We start from the raw sequence: 23,461 nt of genomic DNA on the forward strand, positions 1-23,461 counted from the left end.
CCTCATGCGAGTACCTGCCCACTCGTCTCTAAAGATTCAGGTGCCGGCGGGGGAGAGCGGTGAGTTGCGGGAGTGAGTAGGGGGGAGCGGGGGGGGGGGAGTGAGAGAGAGAGATCTCTCCCCCCCCCCCCCCCCCCCCCCGTTCCTCCCCACTCTCCCTCGCCGGCACCCGAACCTTTAGAGACGAGCGGGCAGGTACTCGCATAAGGCACTACTCGCTCGAGTAGTTTGCCTTAGCGAGTATGCTCGCTCATCTCTATTCAACACGTTTTCCTATTTGTATAGTTTTTCAGGAACCAGATATCAATGTCTAAATAAATTCCAACTCGTGGGGGACAACAAATGTTGCCCAACTGGGAGTTGAAGCATTGTGGAATCTCTGGCAACCTTAACTGTCAACGACAATAGACAACTGAAAAGATACACTTTCTAAATCTGTCGTTGACAGTTAAGATTGATGGGCATTTGAAGATGAGTAGAGCAGCACTGCACATGTGTGACCGGTGCTCCGTTCAATCACCCTGTTCACTGCAGGGGGTATAGGAAGCCCACAATGGGAAGGCTGGACACAGGATAATTGTTTTCTGGATCGACGGGAGTCTGTGCAGTGACTTTTACCACCTATCCAATGCGTAGGTGATAAAAGTCTAACTTAGGTAACCCGTTTAAAGGTATTTTCCCATGCCTCAGTTGAAATAATATACACCTACATGACACCAGGGCCACATGGTGGCCCATATGATTGCGGATACAATTTTAATCTGTAGAGCTTTTCTTCTCTCTGATACTTACTCTGCATTTTGTGCTGATAGCTTTCCGTATGGAAGTGTAGGAGGTAGCAATTACATAACTGCTATTCTCCTGCAAGATCTCCACGGCACAGCATGCATAGTGAGATGTAACCGTGTGATTTACGAATTCTGCATGCATTGTGAATGTGCGCCCCATGAAGAGAACCATCTATATTTACCTCACCATGTGTATTGCCTGATAAGGGTGGTTTAAGACACTGAAATGCATCACAAAAAATCTGTATAAGAAATGATAGAGGCTTGTTTTGCAAAGTTGTATTTTTGGATTTCTACTAGGGGGTGACATTACCTTGGCAGGTGTCATATGGGATGTAGGTCTGAGCATGAAAAAGGCAACCTGGAGCAGGTAACCTCTAGTCATTCACCCTGGGCTGTTGCACAGCATCTAATGTTGCCAGAACGGTGTCACTCAGAATAGTACTGGCTTTCTCTCCACTCATTTGGCTGTCAATCATGTCTTGACTTGATGCAGCCTCTCGGGTGCCTATGACAATATGCACAGTGTGCTACTGCTAGGCACTCATACTAGTAAAATCTCCTGAATTCTGACGTCTCCATCTTCGGCTCATGAAGACTTTATGTATAAAGTATACCTTGTGCTTCAAAAAGCAATTACTATGAAATCCTAAGCAAAACATTCAGCTTGGATACAGTATGTGGACCGTGTTTACTTTGCATAGATTTTGCTTTCGTTCATTGCTTTCCTACTAAATCAGTTTTCTATATAAACATTTATATGTATCGGAGACCTTTGCTACTAATTCAGAGGATTTTTTTCCCCAAATGTTTTGTAAGCTCTCATTTTTTACGGTGATCTGCTGTCCCTCAAGACATCTCTTTAAAAACTGGAGGTTTGACAAATCACAAGAAACTATAAAAATACTCCACAAGCCAATTGGGTTACACTCTTCAGAAGTACCACTTACAAAATGGCAGCAGGATGTCCCAGACGTATCACACACCGCAATTTTAACTGCGCTAGAGTATGCATACAAATTTTTACTATTTACCAGATTTGGAGATTTTTCAGTCACCAGTAAAGTTACAAAATGGGTCTATACTCCTCACCTGATTGTTCTGAACGCCTGGCTCCAAATGCTATCTTATACCATTGCCTTTGGTCTTGCACCGCCATCAATTCATTTTGGCAAAACGTGGCCTGATTTGCATCATTCATTTAACCCCTTGAGTGGCACGCCCGGAAATTTTCCAGGACGAGCTCCACTGCTCATAGTGACATAGCCCTGAAGATTTCCGGGCTATGTATCACTATGGGAGCTGCAGAGCACAATGCCACAAGCTGTGACAGTGTGCTCTGCCTGCACAGACGCACAGAGAACAAAGCAAGGGCTTTGAAAAACCAGCAGAAGATATTGCCGGCATATCGGCAATCTCCTGCTTTGTTTACAGGTTACCATAGAGACCATCGGCTTGTCAGAAGCAAGCCGATGGTCTCTGTGGCAGGGAGAGCTTGCTGCTTGGCTGTCAGAGGACAGCTAGGTACCAGCTCTTACAGCAGAGATCAGAGAAAACCTCCGATCTCTGCTGTGTTAACCCTTTACATGCTGCAGTCTATGTGACTGCAGCATGTAAAGGGCTGTCACTGCAGCATGTAAAGGGCTGTCACCATCGGACCCCCGGAATGTGATCAGGGGGTCCTGATGGGTCCCTGTGGAAGTCCCCTAAAGGGACACAAAAAAAAAAAGTTTAAAAAAAAAAAAAAAAAGTTAAAAATTATTTTAAAAAAAATTATAAAAACACTTGTCTCCCTTTACTTTGTAAGAAATCAAAAATACAATCACACATGTGGTATCCATGCGTCGTAATGACCCAGAGAAGGAAGTTAATACATTATTTAACCCTTTAATGACATGGCCCCTTTTTTTCTTTTTTCCCCATTTCTTTTTTTCTTCCCTCCTGTTTCAAAAATCACAACTTGTCCCGCAAAAAACAAGCCCTTATATGGCTGTGTCAATGGAAAAATGAAAAAGTTATGGCTATTGAGAAGCAACTGCAAAATTAGTTGAAATTCAATGATTAGACCATTTTAAAAAACCTGCCCTGGTGGGCACGACAAGGTGGTAGGAAACCCGCCACTCAAGGGGTTAAAGGGGTTTTCCCATCTCAGGAATCTTCTTTCAATCTGTTGGAAATCACATAACAATGCACTTACCCATAAGATATTTATTTCTAAAGTGCTCCGTTCTCCAGATATCGATTCCTATACCCTCTGGTTGTTTACTGCTCTGAAACAAAGGCGGACAGCACTTGTGCACTTTTTAGTCTATTCTTTCATCTTCATCCAGTAGCCAGGACCTAAGGATCGCATGCGCACTCAGCCACCGCTGGATTTTGTGACTTCTTTCCGTAGAAGGGCTTCTGGGCAGCACGAACAGCAAGAACTTGTTTGCACTGCCCAGAAGCCCTTCTATGGAGATAAATGGCAGAACACAGTGGTGGCTGATAGTCAGGCTGGGAGACAGTACACATACACTACCAAAGTACTGGTCACCAGATTTAGATAAAAGAACTGAGTAAGAAGTGCACAAGTGCCAGCCGCCTTTACCTTATTCCAGAGGTGCTCAGATCCCTTGGCAATGAGTCATAAACAAGACGGCAGAGGAATTTATATCGGGAAAATGGGGTCCTTTCGAAAAAAACATCTTATGGTTGATGCATTATTTTGGCATATCCAACACAATGAAATAGGATTTGCGAGATGGGAGTAACATTTTTAACTAATTATGTATCGTTGAACCCCATTTGAGCAGTAGATGAACAACTAGACATGGAAGACTTTAACTGTACACAAGAATGCAGGAAACTATTACATATTGTTGCTTCGGCTGCCACCAAGGCGAGATTACCAACATGGTTACGCCCAGATACCTATCATTTCCACCTCTTTCTACATAAATGTCTGTTAACTTAAAGATGGACAGGATTGATGCGACTTTACATAAAGAAGAGCACATACAACTTTTTTTTGAAACCTGGCAAAACTTTAATTCAAGATGACCCTGTAAACATCATCAAATGGGCGATCTGCGATAGCAAGCGACACGCAATTGGGTTTCAAGAACAAATCATCTTTGGGTCTGCCCCAATGTCCTTGTTAAACATAACCTATGCTTTAATGGAGGTGTCGGAGTGCCCCCACTCACCACTTAGCTGGGATTAGGACTGGCTCTTTCTAAAACTAGATGGCACCTATCAATTTGAAGACCATATAAAAGCTGAGCAGGAGAGAGTTGGTGGTGAAAGGTTATAAAATACAATAGTCATTTCTCTGTTCTTGTATTTGAAGAGCCAAGAATTTCATCCTTGTTTGCTCCCTCCCCATTTTCTCTGTATGGCCCCATGATGCAGCAACAACATGAGATAGGGCCTCCGTAATATTAGGTTTTAATGTTATGGCTGATCAGTATATGTCTGACCGTCCCTGTGTTTAAAAGAAAAAAAAAACTATACTTATATTTAACCTGGCAAACCTGCAAAAAGAATGGATACAGATTTCTACTGCATGCCCCTGCTTGAAATAGTTTAATCTATGTAATTTTATGCAGTGGCCAAAAAGATATACCAACACATTGGGCATGCATATGCCAAAAAGACTTTCTTGGCATACACCAGGTGCATGAAGCTCCAATGGGATACATTCTATGTATGCTCTTTACTTTACAGCAAAAATGCCTAATATGGTTTAAAACTGAAGTATGTTATTTTTGTTTCTAACCAAACATCTTTCCGACGCAGCTTTTAAACATAATGTGAATTGGGTTTTGGAAGAGGTGATATGGGGTCAAATCCAAAGGGCCTCCCCTCTTCCCTTCTCTCCAATTACGGTTTTGTTTTTCTCTTACGATCACTTTTTCTCTTTATGTATTTTTTAATCTTTGAGCTAGAATTTCCTGCTTTCCATAATGTACGGATTGGCAAATTGTTTCCTTTTTACATTAGCTCTATTTATTTCTGGATTCTATGATGAGTTCTCCTACAATGGAAGTGTTCAACCAAAGGCTGGAGAAATATCTGTCTGGGATGATTTAGTGATCCTGCACTGAGCAGGGGGTTGGACCTGATGACCCTGGAGGTCCCTTCCAACTCTACCATTCTAGGATTCTATGATTTTTAACCATCACAACCCGCTGATATTTTCATCATTGTCTTTATGTTAACTCCTAGAAATTTTTTCCTTAACGAAGTCTATTATATTTAATACTTTGGTGATATTTTTATGGTAATTGCACCGCTACCAACATGGCTCCTTTATGCTTGATGCTATACTGAAAGGTAGATTTACTCCTTGCTTTTTCATGGTTTATTTCAGCTGTACAATATTCATTGATGAATGGCGTTATACTGTATGTGCTACGGTAGATTTGTGTAGGAAAATCCATCTTCAAAAAGTCTCTTTTAGGTAAACAAAAACCCCATAATAATCACAAAGTGAGAAAATGCAAAAGCTGGATGTCAGCAGTAGGGATGAGCGAGTATACTCACTAAGGCACTACTCGCTTGAGTAATGTGCCTTAGCCGAGTATCTCCCCGCTCGTCCCTAAAGATTCGGGACCCGCCGCAGCTGACAGGTAAGTTGCGGCGGGGAGCAGGGGAGAGCGGGCGGGAGAGAGGGAGAGAGAGATCTCCCCTCCGTTCCTCCCCGCTCTCCCCCGCAGCTCCCCGCCCCGCGGCGGCCCCAGAATCTTTAGGGACGAGCAGGGAGATACTCAGCTAAGGCACATTACTCGAGCGAGTAGTGCCTTAGCGAGTATACTTGCTCATCCCTAGTCAGCAGGTTACAAAAAAATACCAAAAACTAAAAACTCTTGATTTCTGTTTTGGTTTACAAGACTCATTACAAAAACTTTTTCGGTAGAGTTTCTTTTTTAAGTACACAGCTGTCTTGGTGCAAGACTCCTTCAGACCTCGTTCACACAGAGCTTCGTAGTGTGATTTTTTTTTTTTTTTTTCTTTGAAGCTATTGCTAACTTCTTGCAGAGTTTGTTCATAAGAAATCTAGGAAACATCTGTAAAATAGGTCTTCTCCTATAAAAGGCCACCCTGTAAGACTTTAAAGAGTTTATACAAGTAAATATTTTTAGCATTGAGTAATGTATGGAGATGGTTTATTTATTCCAAGCAGTATGCAGAACTCTTGTGGTAATGCACACTGATCCATTTCACATTTGAGGAGGGGAATGTTTAAGTGGTTTGCAGATGTTTATGACATTCCATAATGATTTTGTATATTTTTTAGGTTTTGGAGTATTATATTATAAAACTTGTTTCATCCTTTTTGTTGCAAATTTTCCTAATCGCTTATCTGCTGTAAATAGCGGTTTGCAATCTAGTAGCAGATTCACAAGGCAGTTATATGAATGTGCTATAGCGATTTGCTGCCCTGCTGTGCTCTTTGATTGCTCTCAGCAACAGAGGGTATAATTCTGATAAAGGAAGTATCACAAAGAACTACTGTGTATGTCATTACAAGAGTGGTTTCAGTGACAATCAGACTATGCTCCTTGGAGGCTGCTGGTTATTGGAGGTAAAATAGCTAGTTACCTTTTATGTATTTTGTCTTTTCCTGGCAGGAGAAGATAAATGGGAAAACCATAAACACCCGTGTATTGCATTTAATGTACAGCCACAAGAAAAACTAAGTACACCCTATTGGAATTCTTTGGTTTTTACGTATCAGGGCATAATATAAAAACATCTGGTCTTTTAGAAGGTCTTAAAATTAGGTAAATACAACCTCAGATGAACAACACATGACAGATTATATTGTGTCATTATTTACTTAAGAAAAACTAGGCCAAAGTGCAGATGCAGCATGTTGAAAAAAAAAATAATAATAAGGACACCCTTACTGCATAGGAATTAAGAGGGTAAGTAGTATCCAGGTTCTGCTAATTAAATGCATTCGATTAGCTGATCATTAGCAAATGTAACCACCTCTATAAAAGCAGAAGCTTTGGTTGTTTGCTGATCTGGAGCATTCGGGTGTGTGTGTTAACATAAGGCCAAGGAGGAAATACATGCAATTGTTGCTGTACATCAATCTGAGAAGGGTTATAAGGCAATTTGCTAACAATTTGGATACATCATTCTACAGTGAGAAAGCTTATTCACAAGTGGAAAACATTCAAGACAGCTGACAATCTTCCCAGGAGTGGACGTCGCAGCAAACAAATCTACCCGGAGGTCAGACCATACAGCGCTCAGAGAAATTGCAGAAAACCCAAAAGCTACATCTGACTCTAAAGGCCTCCGTAAGCATGTTTAGTGTTCAGAAAAAGACTGAACAATTATGGCTTGTTGCCAGGAGAAAATGTCTTTCTATAAAGAACATGGCAGCAAGGCTGAAGTTTGCAAAGTTGCATCTGAACAAAACCATAAGACTTTTGGAACAGCGTCCTTTGGACAGATGAGACCAAAGTGGAGGTGTGTAGCCATAATGCCCTGTACCACATTGTACCGATATGCTGTGTTTGGTTTTCACCAAAACACCTTATACCGACGGTCAAGCACAGTGGTGGAGGGGCGATGATTTGGGCTTGTTTTGTAGCCACAGGACCATAAGCATCTAGTATTCTAAAGTCATATGTGAGGTCATCTATAAAAAAGCTAAAGCTGCGCTGAAATTGGATCATGCAGCAGGACAATGATCCTGAAGTACGCCAGCAAATCTGCATCAGAATGGCTGAAAAAGAAAATATTCAGTGTGCTGCAGTGGCCCAGTCAAAGTCCAGACGTCAATCCAATTGAAACGCGGTGCATAACCTTAAGAGAGCCTTGTATAAACGAATGTCCACAAACATCAATGAACTGAAACAACGTTGTAAAGAAGAGGGGGCCAAAATTCCTCCAAAACGAAGTTAGAAACATTCATACAGTAAAAGATTACTTAAAGGTAATGCTGCGGAAGGCGGTTCTACAACTATTCCTGGGGTGTACTTTATTTTTCACACACTGCTTCTGCATTTTGGCCTAGTTTTTGTTAAGTAAGGCACTCTGTCCAAATCATGCCGTCTGAAGCTTTCCGTAGCGTTGCTATGAAAAGCGCCGGCCCCGTGTCCACGAGCAGAGAATCATTGCGATTCTCCGCTCACGGCCAGCAATTTGCAGCATGCTGCGAATTGCTGCGATTCTGCGCGATCAGCCTATCTGTCAGATAGGCTGACCACCGGAGATCCATCTGCCGGCTACTGCTCCCGGGCGGTGGCTCCCGTGGCGAAGATTCACAGTGGGATCCTGCAATGCCCGTGGACAGGGGGGCTAATTGACACGGTATAAATTGTCATGTGGTGGTCATCTGACGATGTATTTACCTAATTTTAAGACATAAGGACCAGATTTTTATTTTTTTTTAATGTCCGGGTATGTTAAACCATAGAATTCAAGGAAGGTGTATTACTTTTTTTTCTGGAATGCATGTCACTATTCTACATTGATCATTTGCAGGTTGGTGATGGCTGATGTGGTTTCTCATGAAATGCATTGTACCTAGAAAACAATGGGAATATTAAAGATGTTGTACAAAATTAAGAAAAAAGTCTGCCTTTTTATTGCAGTTCATCTATTCTCACTTAACTGGACAAGTGTGCACTTACATTTCAAGAGGGTGGGAGGGGAAAGGGGATCATTATTTTTAGAAATCTTGGACAACCCATCTTAATAGAATGAGTTGAAGCAGTTGATTGTCTCTGAAGATACTTGAGACACCTCTGGCTGAAGATGCAGATGAAACTAAATGATTGTCAGTACTCGGAGACTCTAAGCACCAGACAGAAGACCCAGGACATGTGCCCCTGGTGCTGGGTGCTAGCAACGGCAAGGAGTTGAAGCTAAAGATCTATCAAATATGCCAATAATTTAAAGTACCGTTTCGGTTATCTTAAGCCATGTTTTGCATAAAAAATGCCATTTTTTCCATGATTTACTAATTAGTATGAAAGTGACATTTTATGAACATAATTTTAGCAATTCATTCTTTTTAGCCTTTCAGGGTCAATGTGTGTGCCACAGTGTGAGCAGGGGACATTCTATAATACGGCTTTGATGAAATGTGACAGGTGCCATGCAACGTGCCAGTCATGTGTAGGTAAGAGATCTTTCCCTCTAGGCTGAACTTTTCCATGCAATTTGTGTCCACTTTTGTAGACAGGAACCTGGCAGATCCGGGCACTTGCTTTATTGTGTTACAGAATATTAATTTGCCCAGTCGGGACTTCACACATCAACTTGCTGGGAGAATGACTTGTAAAGGCTGCACATATGCTTTGAATTGCTACTATTAATATTTCCGAGCAGCGTGTGCATGTCGCTTTGTGTCATGAAGTGTTAGGAAAGTTGTCATCAGTCACAGTGTGAGGACAACCATTTACCCCCCTTTTTATTTTAGCTTAATTGTTGTCTTCCACTAATTGCGTTAAATAGAAAGCTAAAGCATAGAGTAGGCGTTACATTGTCTGCCAGCCTCGCCAAAAATTCAGCTGCGCTCTAACATCCATTTGATGTCTACAGCTAGCGGCATCTGTTACAGCAAATTACTATTTTTATTCATTCTATAATGCGAAGTTATGCGTTTGTCAAATATACTTTCCGTATTAATTCCTCAGTTTTCAAGATCTCTGCTTGCTGTCACTCAACGGAAACTTGCATTCTTTACATCTAGAGATTGTTCTGGTCATCTAATGATCATGCGGGGGGGGAAGGGACGTGTCATTAGAGGGAAGACCTCTGATAATTGTACATTATTGAACTGTGCACTTCTGTGTCTATCACTTGTCCGAAATGGATTTTTATCCCCCTGGAAGAAAACAATGGAGATTCCTATTGAATGACTGCAAGAGCAGAGATCCTGAAAACTATTAAATTGACTAGGAAAAATTTAAATATGGGTTTAAAAAGTTGCACCACAAGTCAATTCGATGCGAAAAAACTCTGTCGCATGTGGATGACATTTATTTATATCTAATCTACATGGTTGGTACTGTAATCTGCTCATTTTCAATGCAAAAATCTACAGTATTTCCTTGATGTGTTCATTTACCGTAAGACAGTGCCGGCCTTATGTTACATGGAATCCTGGGCAAAATGCTTTTTGGTGCCCGTCCATCATAAGAAAAAAAACTGTATATATTGCACTGATCAGCAATATGATGCAATCGTCAGTATTCAGATTGTGCGGAAAGCAACAAGATGGTAGCGTATCCACACCAAAACAGCTCAGTAAATACTGTACCAGAACCAAGTTTATTGCATAAATACAGCACCATAACCAAGCTCAAGACATACATACAGCAGCAGAACTAAGCAATTGTGTTGCAGGGGCTCCAATGAGCTGACAGTGGCGACTACAACATCAGAGGGAGGAGACAGAGCCAGGAGGAGGGATGATTCATGTAGCTCCACAAAGCATGCTGCATAGAGGGAGATTTTCTGCCCAGGTGTAGCTAAAGGGGGTAAGCTCCCCAGCCTACAACCGCCTGGTCCCCCTACAAGCTGGTGGCTGGCGCCCTGTGTGACAGCACTGGTCACACAGAGCTAAGCCTGACCATGCTCTAAGACGACTCATGTTGAAAAGTTTTCTTTTAAGTTTGATATAGAGTTGTGGGAGGATAATAAAAAGCCCAGTTATGTCCCTACTTCATGGTCATAACAAAAAAGCAGGACCATTCAGAGTCATTAATACTATTAATTGGGATCAGTAAAAAAAGTGTATGGAACGTACTAAGGAATTCTCTTACACAATAGCTACAACTGTAGCACTTTGCCAACATCTCCCAAGAATTCCACATGCTGCTCTATGCAAAATGCTGTGTATACAATTTCTAAAAGTTGTTGAAAAAAATTAATTATTCTGCTGATGGAAAATAAAATCTGGGATGATTGATTGGCCAACAAAAAATAGGAAAGGAAGTTTTCAATTACACATGATGTGGCTTATTTTAAACGAACATTAGCTTTGATCTTATTAACCCATTAATGTCCTGCACTGTAAGTGTGCGATACTGGTAGTCCGTACTAATACCCAGCGGTGGTGCAATCATTCTGTGGGCACAGTGTTTGTTCCCGCACAACCACCCACAAGATAGAAGCGGCAGCATCGGTCATCCACAACCCCACAATACAACAGCCAGGATTGTTAAATGCCTATCTCAGTCATCTAACTCTTGCAGTGCTGTAATTGATAGCAATCACGACAACACAAGGGAAGGGGGGCTAGTTAATGATCATCAGCCCTGCTGATGGCGATTACTGGGGCTCAACATTTTTAAGACCCAACCCTGGGACCAAGGGCGTAACTATAGAGGATGCAGGGGATGCAGTTGCACCCGGGCCCAGGAGCCTTAGGGGGCCCATAAGGCCTCTCTTCTCCATACAGGCAGCCCAGTACTATGAATAAAGCATTATAGTTGGGGGCCCCGTTCCAGGTTTTGCATTGGGGCCCAGAAGCTTCAGCCTCTGCCTGGGACTAATAGTGTGAATATTTCTTATAATGTTCTGCAAAGGCAGAAATACTTAGATGGATGTTCCGATACATCACATTAAAAAGAACTTATTAAACAAAAGGCATAATACTTTATTATTCTCTTAATTGCTTATGAAATCAATTTAAATATTTAGGCGGACAGAGAAACAAACTATACAATATCCCCAGATATTCTCCTTAGGAGACTAGTAGAGTTCCTTGGATTAGTTTTAGTGAAATATTCTCTTCTTCATGTGTATTAGTTAGCTCTGACCCTGTGATCCCGGTAGGGGGATTCTTGTCTACTCTGTGGCTTTGCCACACACGCACAGTCTGGAAAGTGTCTGGGTGGCCCAGTGTACCTGTGACGTGAGTCCATGTTGGAATAGCTGAGAGGTGTTTCTAGATTTTACTATATTAAGGCAGGGTGACGGAGAGGAAGCTGAGCTCTCACTGATTTATAGAAGAACCACAAGCTCATTTACAGACAAGCAAATCCTTGATGATTTGCAGATTTGGATGCATGTAGTCTTCATTAGTTTGGCAATTCCATGATTAACGCAATGACATCACATATGTGGGAAGTCTTCTGTCATTTCTACCATACAGGCTTTCAGGATAAATTAAGTGTTACCTGATCAAGGAAGTGATCTGAATGTACTATAAGCATTCTAGTTAATTGAGACAATTTCTCCCCCAAACCACAAAGTGTATCGTTAATTGCAATTTCTATCATTTACATTTTTTTCCACTTCAGATATTTCATTAAAAAAAACCAATAGCTGTGGTCTATAATTCCACCGGGGCTAACAGTTGGGCTGCTGTTTTGATGTATGTGTGTTGGCACAAAATCTATTTGTTATGTAACATAGTATGGAAGGCTGAAAAAAGACATATGTCCAGCCAGTTCAGCCTGTTATACTGCAAAGTTAGTCCAAAGGAAGGCAAAAAGATCCCAATGAGGTAGAGGCCAATTTTCTTAATTTTAGGGGAAAAAATTCCTTCCTGGCTCTGAATTTGAAAATCGAAATAATCCCTGGATCACCGAGCCTTCTGAAGTAATCACTGCCTATAACATGTTATATTGTAAAGCTCAAGAAAAGCGTCCAGACTAGAGTTGAGCGAACATACTCTGACTAGCTTGATGCTTGTTCGAGTATTAGCGTACTCTGTGGTGCTCGTTACTCAACCCCGCCCCAGTTTTTGGCTCCTCCCTGCTGTGACGTGCCTGTTTTGTCCTAGGAAAAAAAAGCTTGGCACTCGGCGTCCCACATACAAAAATGCTCGAGTCTCCCATTGTAGTCCATGGGTTCGTTACTCGAGTAGAGCTTTCGAATAACGCGGACTCGAGCATTTGGGTGCTCGCTCATCTCTAGTCCAGGCCCCTCTAAACTCTTTTATAGAATTCACCATCACCACAAATGGTCTAATCAGTGCTTTGTAAAGAGGAAGAACAATGCTCTTGCTATGTGCATCTAGACCTCTTTTGATGCACTCTATCATCCTGCTTGCCTTGTGAGCTGCTGCCTGATACTGGTTGCTCTAGTTGATCTTACCGTTGAATAAACTCCCCAAGTACCTTTTCCATGTCCGTGTTACCCAGTGGTTTCCCATTTAGTGTGTAATGGTGACCTGTATTTCCCCTGCCCATGTGCAGAACCTTATCTTCTGCAAATACTAATATTTTACTGTCCAATCGCTCTTAAACATCATTAATAAATATTTTAAAAATAGGGCCCAGTACTGCCCCCTGTGGTACCCCACTAGTAACAGTGACCCAATAGAGTATGTACCATTTATAACCCCCCTCTGCTTTCTATCACTGAGCCAGTTACTTACCCACTTACACACCTTCTCGCCCAGACCAAGCATTCTCATTTTATATACCAATTTTTTATGCAGCACAGTATCAAACGCTTTGGAAATATCAAGGTATACAAGATCTAATGACTCTCCACAGTCCAATCTAGAACTTACCTCCTTGAAAGGCTGATCAGGTTGGTTTAACAGGAGCAGTCAAAACCTATGCTGATACAGAGTTGTACAGATATTTTCCTTGAGATCCTCCAGGGTAGCATCTCTTACAAACCCTGCAAACATTTTGCCCACAATAGAAGTAAGACTTACCGGCCTGTAGTTTCTATGTTCACCACTTGACCTCTTCTTTTTTTTTTTAACCCATTCTCGCTGCAGGGCGTAAGTTTACGTCCTGGGAGCAGGGTACTTCCCGCAACAGGGCGTAAACTTACGTCCTGGAGATAGCGCGGGATCACATATGATCCAGCGCTATCCCGCAGCGGGAGCCGGCTCTCAGTCACAGCCGGCGTCTCTCTGCAACAGCGGGGGGACATCAGAGATGCGCCCGCCACTGTTAACCCCTTCCCTGGCGCGATCTAAGTAGATCGCGGCAGGGAAAGAGTTCACAGGGGGAGCGCGGCTCCCTCTGTGTCTCCGGCCGGAACTCGCGATGTCATCGCGAGAGCCCGGCCTGTCATCATGGCAACAGGACGCCAGACACTGGCGTCCTGTATTGCCTATGCCTGAGATCGCTGTATGAGCGATAAGGCATGGGAGAGCAGTAGCTCTGCCATGCCTTATGACAGCGATCATCAGGGCAGTGGTTAAAGTCCCTCAGAGGGACACAAACAGTGTAAAAAAAAGAAAGATTTAAAAAATGAATTAAAAAAAATGTAAAAAAAAGAGTAAAAAAACCATTTTTTATGCTTTTTCTCAGATTAGCATAAAAAAAGTTAAAGAAAAAATAAAACCCCACATATTTGGTATTGTCGCGTCCGTAACAATGCGTACAATAAGTTGCACATGCTTTTGACTGTGCACGGAAAAAAACTCATTTTTAGCATTTTGCCTCACTAAAAACGCAATAAAAGTGATCAAAAAAGCCGTATGTATGCCACAATGGGACCAATAAAATCTACAGCTCGTCTCGCAAAAAATAAGCCCTCATAGAGCTCTGTACATCAAAAAATAAAAAAGTTACGGGACTTTGAATGCAGCAATTTAGAATAGAAAAAAGATTTCCAAAAAAAAGGGTTTTTATTGCAGAAAAGTGGGAAAACCTAAAAAAAATGTTAGAATTTTGGTATCGTTGTAACCGCACCGGTCTGCAGAAAAAATGGAATGTCTCATTTATGCTGCATGATTAACGGTGTAAAAAAAAAAAAAATCTATGGCAGAATTGATGCGTTTTCTCTCTCTGCTATCATTAAAAAAAAATAAAAAATTTTACAATATAGTCTATGTACCCAAAATTGGCATAGATAAAAACTACAGTTCGCCACGCAAAAAACAAGCCCTCATACGGCCGCGTCGACGGAAAAATAAAAAGTTATGGCTTTTGATAAACGGAGAAGAAAATCCGCCAAAAATTGTTGCGTCCTTAAGCCCAAAATAGGCCATGTCATGAAGGGGTTAATATTGGCACTACATTTGTCATGCGCCAATCCAATAGAACTGTTTAGAATACTATTGCACCTTAAGAAAAAACAATCAGCGCTCCAGGGATAGAGTGAAAAAAGAACACTATAAGGTGTTCCCAAAATATTCTTCAGGTGATATATGGGTGAAAGATAAGTTTAATATTAACTCACCTTTATGTGTCCGGACTTCCTGTATCAGGGAACTCCGGCACATCCTCAATCCTGGTAGGCGACATACTCAATTTACAAATCCTGGTCTTCCAACATCCCGAAATGGAGAGCATCAATTGGGTTCCGAATGTGTATAGTTGGAAGGCAAGTGAGAGAATAGATAATGGTTAAACCACAAAGAAGCCCCAGCGCTCCAGGCAGTAAATATACTTCATGTATGTAAAGTACTTAGTTCACAGGGGAGTCTCCGCACAGTACACCCCTAATCCAGAATAGCACTATCATCCTCCTGGGGACTCCAATCCACAGTCTAAAAAGGAGCTGGTGTTCGTTTCATAACCAGGTTTATGGGATATTTGTGATATACATGCATTTTTATGCTTGAAAAAGGATCTTTTAGGCCTCATGTCCACGGGCAAAAGAAGAATTAAAATCCGCAGCGGATTTGAACTCTTCTCCTGCACGCGGATCCGCATCCCATAGGGATGCATTGACCACCTGCGGGTAGATAAATACCCGCGGATGGTCAATAAAAGTGATTTTTAAAAAAATGGAGCATGAAAAAATCTGGACCATGCTCCATTTTCGTGCGGGTCTCCCGCGGGGACGGCTCCCGCGGGCTTCTATTGAAGCCTATGGAAGCCGTCCGGATCCGCGGGAGACAAAATTCGGAATTTACTCACCCGCTCCGGTCCTTCCCTTCGCCGCGGCTCCACCTTCTCTCCGTCGCGGCCGGATCTTTTTTCTTCGGGCTGGCGCATGCACGGGGCACCTCGCCGAAGAAAGAAGATCCGGCCGCGATGCAGAGAAGATGACGCCGCGGCGAAGGGAAGATCCGGAGTGGGCGAGAGGTAAGTTTATTCTTATTTTCAGCCCTCATGTCCGCGGGGCAGGAGGGACCCGCTACGGATTCTCCATGGAGAATCCGTAGTGGGCCTGATTTTCCCCGTGGACATGAGGCCTTAAGGGCCGAAACGCGTTGTATGTTTAGATAAATAAACCTGGTTACGGAACGAATACAAGCTTCTTTTTGGACTGTGGATTAGAGTCTGCAGGAAGACGATACTGCTATTCTGGATTAGGGGTGTACTCTGTGGAGACACCCCTACTTGAAGTATATTTACTGGCTGGAGCACTGGGGCTTTTTTGTGGTTTGACCATTATCTATTCTCTCAATTGCTCCTTAAGAAAAGTTGTATGTACCAGAAGAAAACTAACTCCGATATTGCAACAGGTTACAAATGCTCATCTGCAATGATCTAATAATATTTATACCTTCCTTAAATTCACATTTTCTGGATGGCAGGAACTGCGAAAGATCAATGCACTCAGTGTGCCAAGGACTCTCATCTGCATGACTGGCGTTGTGTCCCTACCTGCAGCACTGGATTCTACTCTGAAGATGTGCCTGGACTGCCACACAAAGTATGCAGAAGGTAGGCTAAAAAAACAAGGATGGGGGTCTTATGAGAGCAACCACTCGTCTAAATGTAGACCATCTGGTCATCATGGGTCCTGTGTTATCCCTTGGCTTGATCTCTGTTCTAGTATGACTGTTTTGAATGTGGTATTGCCTCTTGTTCTTTCTTAAGTTAACAAAATCTGCTCTGTGTAACCATCTTATACACTACAGGTGTGAAGAGAACTGCTTGATCTGCGAAGCCACTGGGAAAAATTGTGTTAAGTGCAAGGAGGGATACAGCTTACTTAGCGGGTCGTGTGTGACTAATCACACCTGTACTAATGGTGAGTCTTTTCCCTGGAAGTCCCGCGTCTCTATTGTCAGAGTTAATGCGTAGCAAGGTCATGTTCACCAGACCTTAATTCAAGGTACATGTGAAGAGATTCATTATGTAACAAAGAAAACAATGGTAAATAGGACTGGTACAAAATGAGAGAGGACCCTGCCACCAAGGGCTTACAATGTACAAGGCAACGAGACAGTCGGAGGTAGAAGCTGCTCATATGGTAGTGCGGAGACAGTCAGGGCCATTGTAGGCTATTTTGAAGAGTAGGTTTCGAATGTGGGGGAGTCTTATCACTTTTGGTAGTGAGTTCAGAGTATGGGTCATCAATGGAAAAAAATTGTGCAGCAGAGCAGTCAAGGAGGTCTTGTGAAAAGTGGAAATTACATTTGGGAGGTTTGGGGAGATTAGGTCAGAGATGTATGTTTGAGCGGATAGGTTGTGTACGGCCTTTTATATTAAAGGGGTTTTCTGTAGACTAGAAAAAAAAGTTAGAAGGGTTTACAATGAATAAAAATTGAATACTCACCTGTCCCGGCCACTCCCCATACACTACTGCAGTCTTGGTGCTCGCCACACAGAACTTTTTAAAGAAGCAGTGGGCAGGACATGTGGTGTTAGCGCAGGTGACCGCTCAGCCACTCACAGGCTTCAGCACTGATTCTTCTACAGCTTCTGAAGCCTGTGTGCAGCTGAGTGGTCACCTGCAATAGGAGCGGCACGTCACTCACTGCCGCTGATTCTGGGTTCCATGCAGCAGGCACCGGAGCTGCAGTGCTGGACAGGGGAGCAGCAGGGGTAGTTGAGTTTTTTGTTTTTTTTTAAGTCCCCCTTCAATATCTTGTACTGAATTCCCTCGTCAATAGTTAGTCGGTGAAAGTATTGCCACTGCGGGAGGCAGAAGAGTACAAGGGGAAGAGGTGGCATTAGCTGGCCACCAGAGTTGAGGTTGTATTGGCGCGTTGTAAAAGTGTTGGATGGCGGGATATGCTCTTGTATTTGCATCCTCTATTTTTGGGGGTTTTATTTTTAGAACTTTAAGGTCCATATATAATTTTTGGTTGTCACTTATTACAACCAAAATCCATCATGTAATCTCAAATGTCGTGTAAATTTAGAAACCTAAATGACTACAACCTTTCTATCGTTGTCCCACCCATAATATACTGATTTTCTGGGTTTTTTTCTTGTTTTTTTTTCTCCATGTAAATCAGCCGACGAAATGTTTTGTGAGATGGTCAAGTCCAGCAAACTCTGCGAACGGAAGCTATTCATCCAGTTTTGCTGTCGGACTTGTATGCTGGCAGGCTGACCCCCCTTTGAAGTGTCATCTTCTTCCCATCATGGTGTGACTGCTACCGACAGTGTCCAGAACACCCACTTCTGGCAATGGTGCTATCCCGATTGCATTAATCCATTTCATGCCAAGGCGGACTGGCAGCGAAAGGGTTAAGAGGCCGTGTCTGCTTGACAATAACCCCCCAAATGTGTTATATCGTTAAACATTGACCACAAACAATGTTTCTGGAAGGGATTTCAAGCTTTGATTTAAAACTCAAGAGCGCAGGATCATAACAAGTCATGTATTAGTCGCCCAGTCTTCCGGTGCCCATCTTTTCTCAGCTCGAACTTGAAGACTGCGTGGCAATAGATATTCCAGTAAATTATCCAAAGGGAGAGGGCTGCAGTATCAGTTTGGGGTGGACTTTCTCCTTGCTTGTGCCAGTATTTCCAGAAGAAAGAAGGAACATGTGCCTTGCATATGAACATTAGGCTGATTATAAGTTTTTCGGATTGGAAGTCGGCCTTCTATTTATGGAGAATCGCCATACTGCGTCTTATGCAAGTTATTGGGTTGGTTGCAACACTATAATAGTTGTTGTATACTTTCATTGGTCACAGTTATGTAGGGCATGTCCAACAGATGGACACATTAAAGAGTCACACAACAGTTTATTTTTACACACTTTTAGTCGCACACGAATTAATCTACGAAGGCGTATAGAAGGAATAACTCACATGAGCACTATTTCCAGTGTATAATGAAAATATCTTGTTATGGCTTCAGTAAGTTTTTAAATTCACAAGACAGATGCTAATCTTTCACAAAGGGACTAATTAATATCCCACAGGTATGAAAGTATGTATTTCTGATGGTTTCATAGTTGGTCAGTATACACGCGGAAAGGTAACCGTTTTCATTGCATGCTTCTCACTACTGTGGCGGCTACTTTCAAAACTTTGGAAGGGTTATCAATGCCAGCTAAACTTATATATACAGTATTAGAAATGCAGCCTGGAGAAATACTGTATACATCTCTGATCTTATCCACCCCCTTCCCCACCAACATGAAAAAAGTAACAAGGCAACCGGCAAATACATTCAACTTTAATTGTTATATGCAAGATGGTGAAATGACGAGCACACATTCTCTTACCAAGTTCTCCACTGTTGTGTATCTACTTAGGCTAGGGTCAAGGACGTACATATCATAGAGGCAGACCAAGTGGCTGCTATGGGGTGTGTGAAGAGAGGGGGCCTTGCAATGTTTGGTCCCATCCCCTTTTCTATTGGGTGGCTGAAACCAGTGTAGGACTCCCTTCTCCAAAGGAGGTTAGAAATGTCTTAAGGGTCATGGAAAAAGGAGGGGAAGAGAAACCAACATCAAACCCTCCTGTCCAAAATCCAGCTTTATTATAAGGAGCCTTTTTTGATCTTTGCTATGTGGCCTCCTCTCTTCTATGTACGCCACTGGTTAGGTTGACACAAAGTTGTGGTTAAATGACAGCATTACCATAACTTGGTATAACAAGAATTTGGTTGATTTCCTAAGGAATTGCAACCATGTCATAGTCTTTGTGATTTTTTTTACAAGGCCACTTGCAGCTTTCCTTCCCATTGAAGTCCTCTGAGTTATGACAATGCAGCAAATTGAAGATAAATCCCTTTCCTTAAAGCCCAATGCTTCTTACTGTCTGTCAATTCAGTTGACTACAGTAATCCGCTTCCTCTGTCACACTCATAGTGGTCTGGAAAGCTTGAGATATAAGATGATGATTGGTTGGAGTTCTTGCACTGTAGTCTTTGGTATTGGCCATATATTTGCCATGTCCTTAGTGATTAACATCTAGAATGGCAACATTTCTTCAAATATTATACGAAAAAGTAATATTGATTACAAATATGCAGTGGAAGTGCACATGTAAATACACTTAAAACCGTATGCTGCCGGCCTGACTGTACTTAGCAGCTAAAGATGGGCTCATAGACGTCTATAGACTCTATGAACTCATCTTCAACTCCTAAGAACAGTCAAAGAATAACAAACAAAGCTGAAAAGACGCAGAGCTTAGACACCCACTGATAACTTTTTTTGATGCATCTCGATGATGTGTGAAACATTTGATGAAAGGGCAGTTACTCTTTAAGCTTAAGAGTCATTGTAGGTTTTAAGGGAAAAAAAGACTTGCCATTGACCACTGTTTTCCCTCCATGCCCAATATGTGCAGAGTGGACTGCAAAAAACACAGTCACTTTTCCCTGAACGTCCCACCGGTGTCCCGGTGTCATCTTGGGACCTCTCTCTGCTCAGGTCTCCAACTATTTTAGTATTTAATCCAGCTGTACTGATGAAGGGGTTTTGCCCCGGAATGCATTTTCTTATGCTGGTTGTGCTATATTAATTAAAGGAGAAACGTCCATCGTAGTTGTTTTTTAATAATTCAAATAACTTTTGGAGCGCTGTGCGGAGCCACCAGATTTTAGTTTTTTTGCACTCCTCCATACACTAACACCCACTTAGGTGATGCGTTCTCTGGTTGTCAGCACCTCTAGATTCTTTGGCGCACTTCAAACTATTACGGCCCTTGTCTCCATTTCTGCCAATTTTTCTTCTACTGGTTTTGCTCCACCCCCTTTTTTTCCATTTCACATCAATATGTGCAGGGACTCCACCAAACATCACTTTAGCTTCTTTACCCCTCTGGGTTGGCATGGGGAGTAGATGGGCATTGGTGTTATCTGCTTGGGGCTCCTATCACATGACAGTATTTTGGTCAATAATTTGGATCTGAAAGCCAAAATCAGGAGTGGAATCTACAGAGAAAGTAAATGAATCAAATACTGATACAGAATACCCAAATGTGAAGTGGTCATGGGCCTCATTTAGACAGCACTTTTCTGGTCAGTATGTTGCAGGAGTATTTATAAGCCAAAACCAGGAGTGGAACCTATAGAGAAAAAGTAGAAAGATTTGCACCTTCTGGGTTTTGGATCCACTCCTGGTTTTGGCTAACAACTATGGCCGTCTGAATGGGGCCTTAATAGTTTGTTTTTTCTTCATACGTCTACATGATGAAGTCAGACTTTTTACCTATTCCCATTCTGGTCTTTTCATTGCAATCGTCAGACGAAAGGCCAGAATATGCAATATAATCTATTGTATAATATGTATGGTTAATAATAAGACATATTGCTGGATTAACCCTTTTAATATGAATGCATTTTAAAAAGCTCTTTTAACATGACTGTTCCAGGAATATTGTGAAGAGATTTGTATATAATATATATATTTCAAAGGTCTGTCTTCAATATAAACATTATTATATACTATTTTTTAGCCAGCATTGTTCTTAATTCCATTTATTATTTGTATAGGAAACTATGCCTGAAGAACCATTGCCAAAATTGTACATAGTCTTTAGTAGCCGCTCTAGCAGTTGAAAGGATAATAGTTTTCTGTAACGTGTTTTCATATGCTCGGCACCGTTTTTACATTTTTTTTCTCTTAAATTATAACGTCAAAAACTATTATTTTTTGCATAAATTGTCATTTTTGTATCAGAAATGTTTGTCTGGTGTTTCTGTCAGGTCTTCATATATATCCCGCATTAATCAAACTATACAGATTTGTGTTTTTGTTTTTTGTTTTTTATAGAAGTACAGTATATATTTTAAGGGACCTTTTTTTTGTAGTTGGTTATAGGCTGTCTGGGCGCATTATGTAGTGTACTAAAAAAACAGCAGTCTTTATTTGAGATAGGCTTGTCTCCATCTTGAAGAATACACCTCCATATCTGTTATTTAGTAAACACTTGTATGTTATAAGAAATAACCGTTCTGCAGAATGTTATTTTTAAAAGCTATGTTGCAACGATCCTCATTTACCATTTCCCTTGTCAAGTAGGGTATAAGTCAATTGTCGGGAGACCCCCCCCCCTTCCATTTACAAGATAAATACAAATAGGTTATTCATAACGGAGGAACATCACATCATTTTAAGAACAGATACTACAAAACTAACCATGTTAGGAGAGCTGACAGATCGCCCAAGTGCATATGTTTGTTACATATAATAAAAGCAAATGTGTACTCCGTACCAATCTTCTGGAGCCTCCCTAATGAATTCATTAGGTACTAGAACTATGGCCTCAGGTACAAGATGAATGAAGCTGTTACAAATTCTGAGTGATCTAGGTTCCATTGGTTCATTTCCCAATAGGGTTGCCTCATCCTAATAGGGGTAACAGGTAAAGTGAAATATCATCCTATACTGAATGTCATTTGACTCCAGCAGTTACAGTCAATGAAGAAGAAAGCAATTCTGTTACCACAATCAACAGAAGTCGAGGGCCAAAGATCTTCCATCCTGTTCAATAAAATTTCTACTTGCTGAAAATGTCTCAGGTTATTTACTATAATGAGTCTGAGTGTGACGATATCTACTGTACTTTCTATTTCTTAAGTCAGAGCTGCACCCTACTGACGCTCATCAGTATTAAACCTTTGCAATCCAATTTTGGATTCAGGTTTTCCTAGGGGGCTTTCTCTTTCTGCCATTATACAATGGCACCATCTGCTGGCTAGAGCCAGTACTGCGGTATGGGACATGCTGGAGAGGCCCCCGACAACAGAGCAGCCAGTAATGTACAGTAAGAATACCCTGCCGGACGTCTTCTGACATCGGAGCTGTACAGCCTTCAATGAGAATGTCTTTAGACGTCAGACACTGGATTGGAAAGGGTTAATGGAGAATTCCTATTTCAGCGCCTTGCCTACTCCTGATGCTCAGGCTGTAGCATCCAGGTACCCTGTGCTACATTGCTTACCCAACTCCCATTCACTTCTGTGGGAGATAGGGAAGCAGCATTGCACAGAGTGCTCAACTCTTTCTGTAAAAGCAGATCACTTCTAGCTGCCTGATTGCGATGGCCAGTGAGACAAGATGAAGCCCAGAAACTGGAATACTACTTTAAAAGTCACAGCAGTGTAGCTCTGGTTTTACATATCTGTGGCAGATTCTTGTATGATTGTTCTCAGCCATTAAAAGGTATCATATCTCCAAGATTACTTGGTTTCAGGTACAAAAATACATGATGTTCTAGCGAGCCTTCGAACCTCTCAGGGTTCTTCCTCAGGCATAATGGAACAAATCTAGAAACGTATTTATATAAAAACATATACACATGATCACATGGGAGGGCACAAACACGATGTGCTTCATTTGGGGCGGTGACGCGTAATCACGCGATACGTCCGCTGTGCTCACAGCAAAAGTATCGGGTGACAGACCACTTCCATTGACTGCGATGGAAGCAGGACACGTGTTTTTCCGCAAGAAAATTAAAACATGCCGCGATTTCTTTCACACTGTGGAATTCCGTGGTAGAATATCGCAGCGTGAACATTGAAAGGCAGAAAGCTATTAGGTTCAATAGAAACTAATAGCTGTGGGATAACGCCGCGGATTTCCACTGAGTGAAACGCGCCAGAAATTTGTCCGTGGGAATTGGCCCTGAGAGCACTTAGATAAATACCAA

The 23,461-nt window shown here is 41.9% G+C and overlaps 1 protein-coding gene across 1 annotated transcript in view; it reads left to right on the forward strand.

The window, feature by feature from the left end:
- PCSK6 (proprotein convertase subtilisin/kexin type 6) overlaps positions 1 to 22,320 on the forward strand; it is a 178,975-nt gene extending 156,655 nt beyond the window's left edge. The window contains exons 18-21 of the mRNA XM_066592884.1: positions 8,813 to 8,916; positions 16,204 to 16,333; positions 16,531 to 16,643; positions 17,857 to 22,320. Of these exons, the coding sequence (XP_066448981.1) occupies positions 8,813 to 8,916; positions 16,204 to 16,333; positions 16,531 to 16,643; positions 17,857 to 17,954 (445 nt within the window). The 3' untranslated portion in view covers positions 17,955 to 22,320. The remainder of the gene's footprint in view (positions 1 to 8,812; positions 8,917 to 16,203; positions 16,334 to 16,530; positions 16,644 to 17,856) is intronic.
- The last annotated feature ends 1,141 nt before the right edge of the window (positions 22,321 to 23,461 follow it).

Source organism: Eleutherodactylus coqui, chromosome 2, assembly GCF_035609145.1.
Source record: "Eleutherodactylus coqui strain aEleCoq1 chromosome 2, aEleCoq1.hap1, whole genome shotgun sequence".
Classification (NCBI taxonomy): Eukaryota; Metazoa; Chordata; class Amphibia; order Anura; family Eleutherodactylidae; genus Eleutherodactylus; species Eleutherodactylus coqui.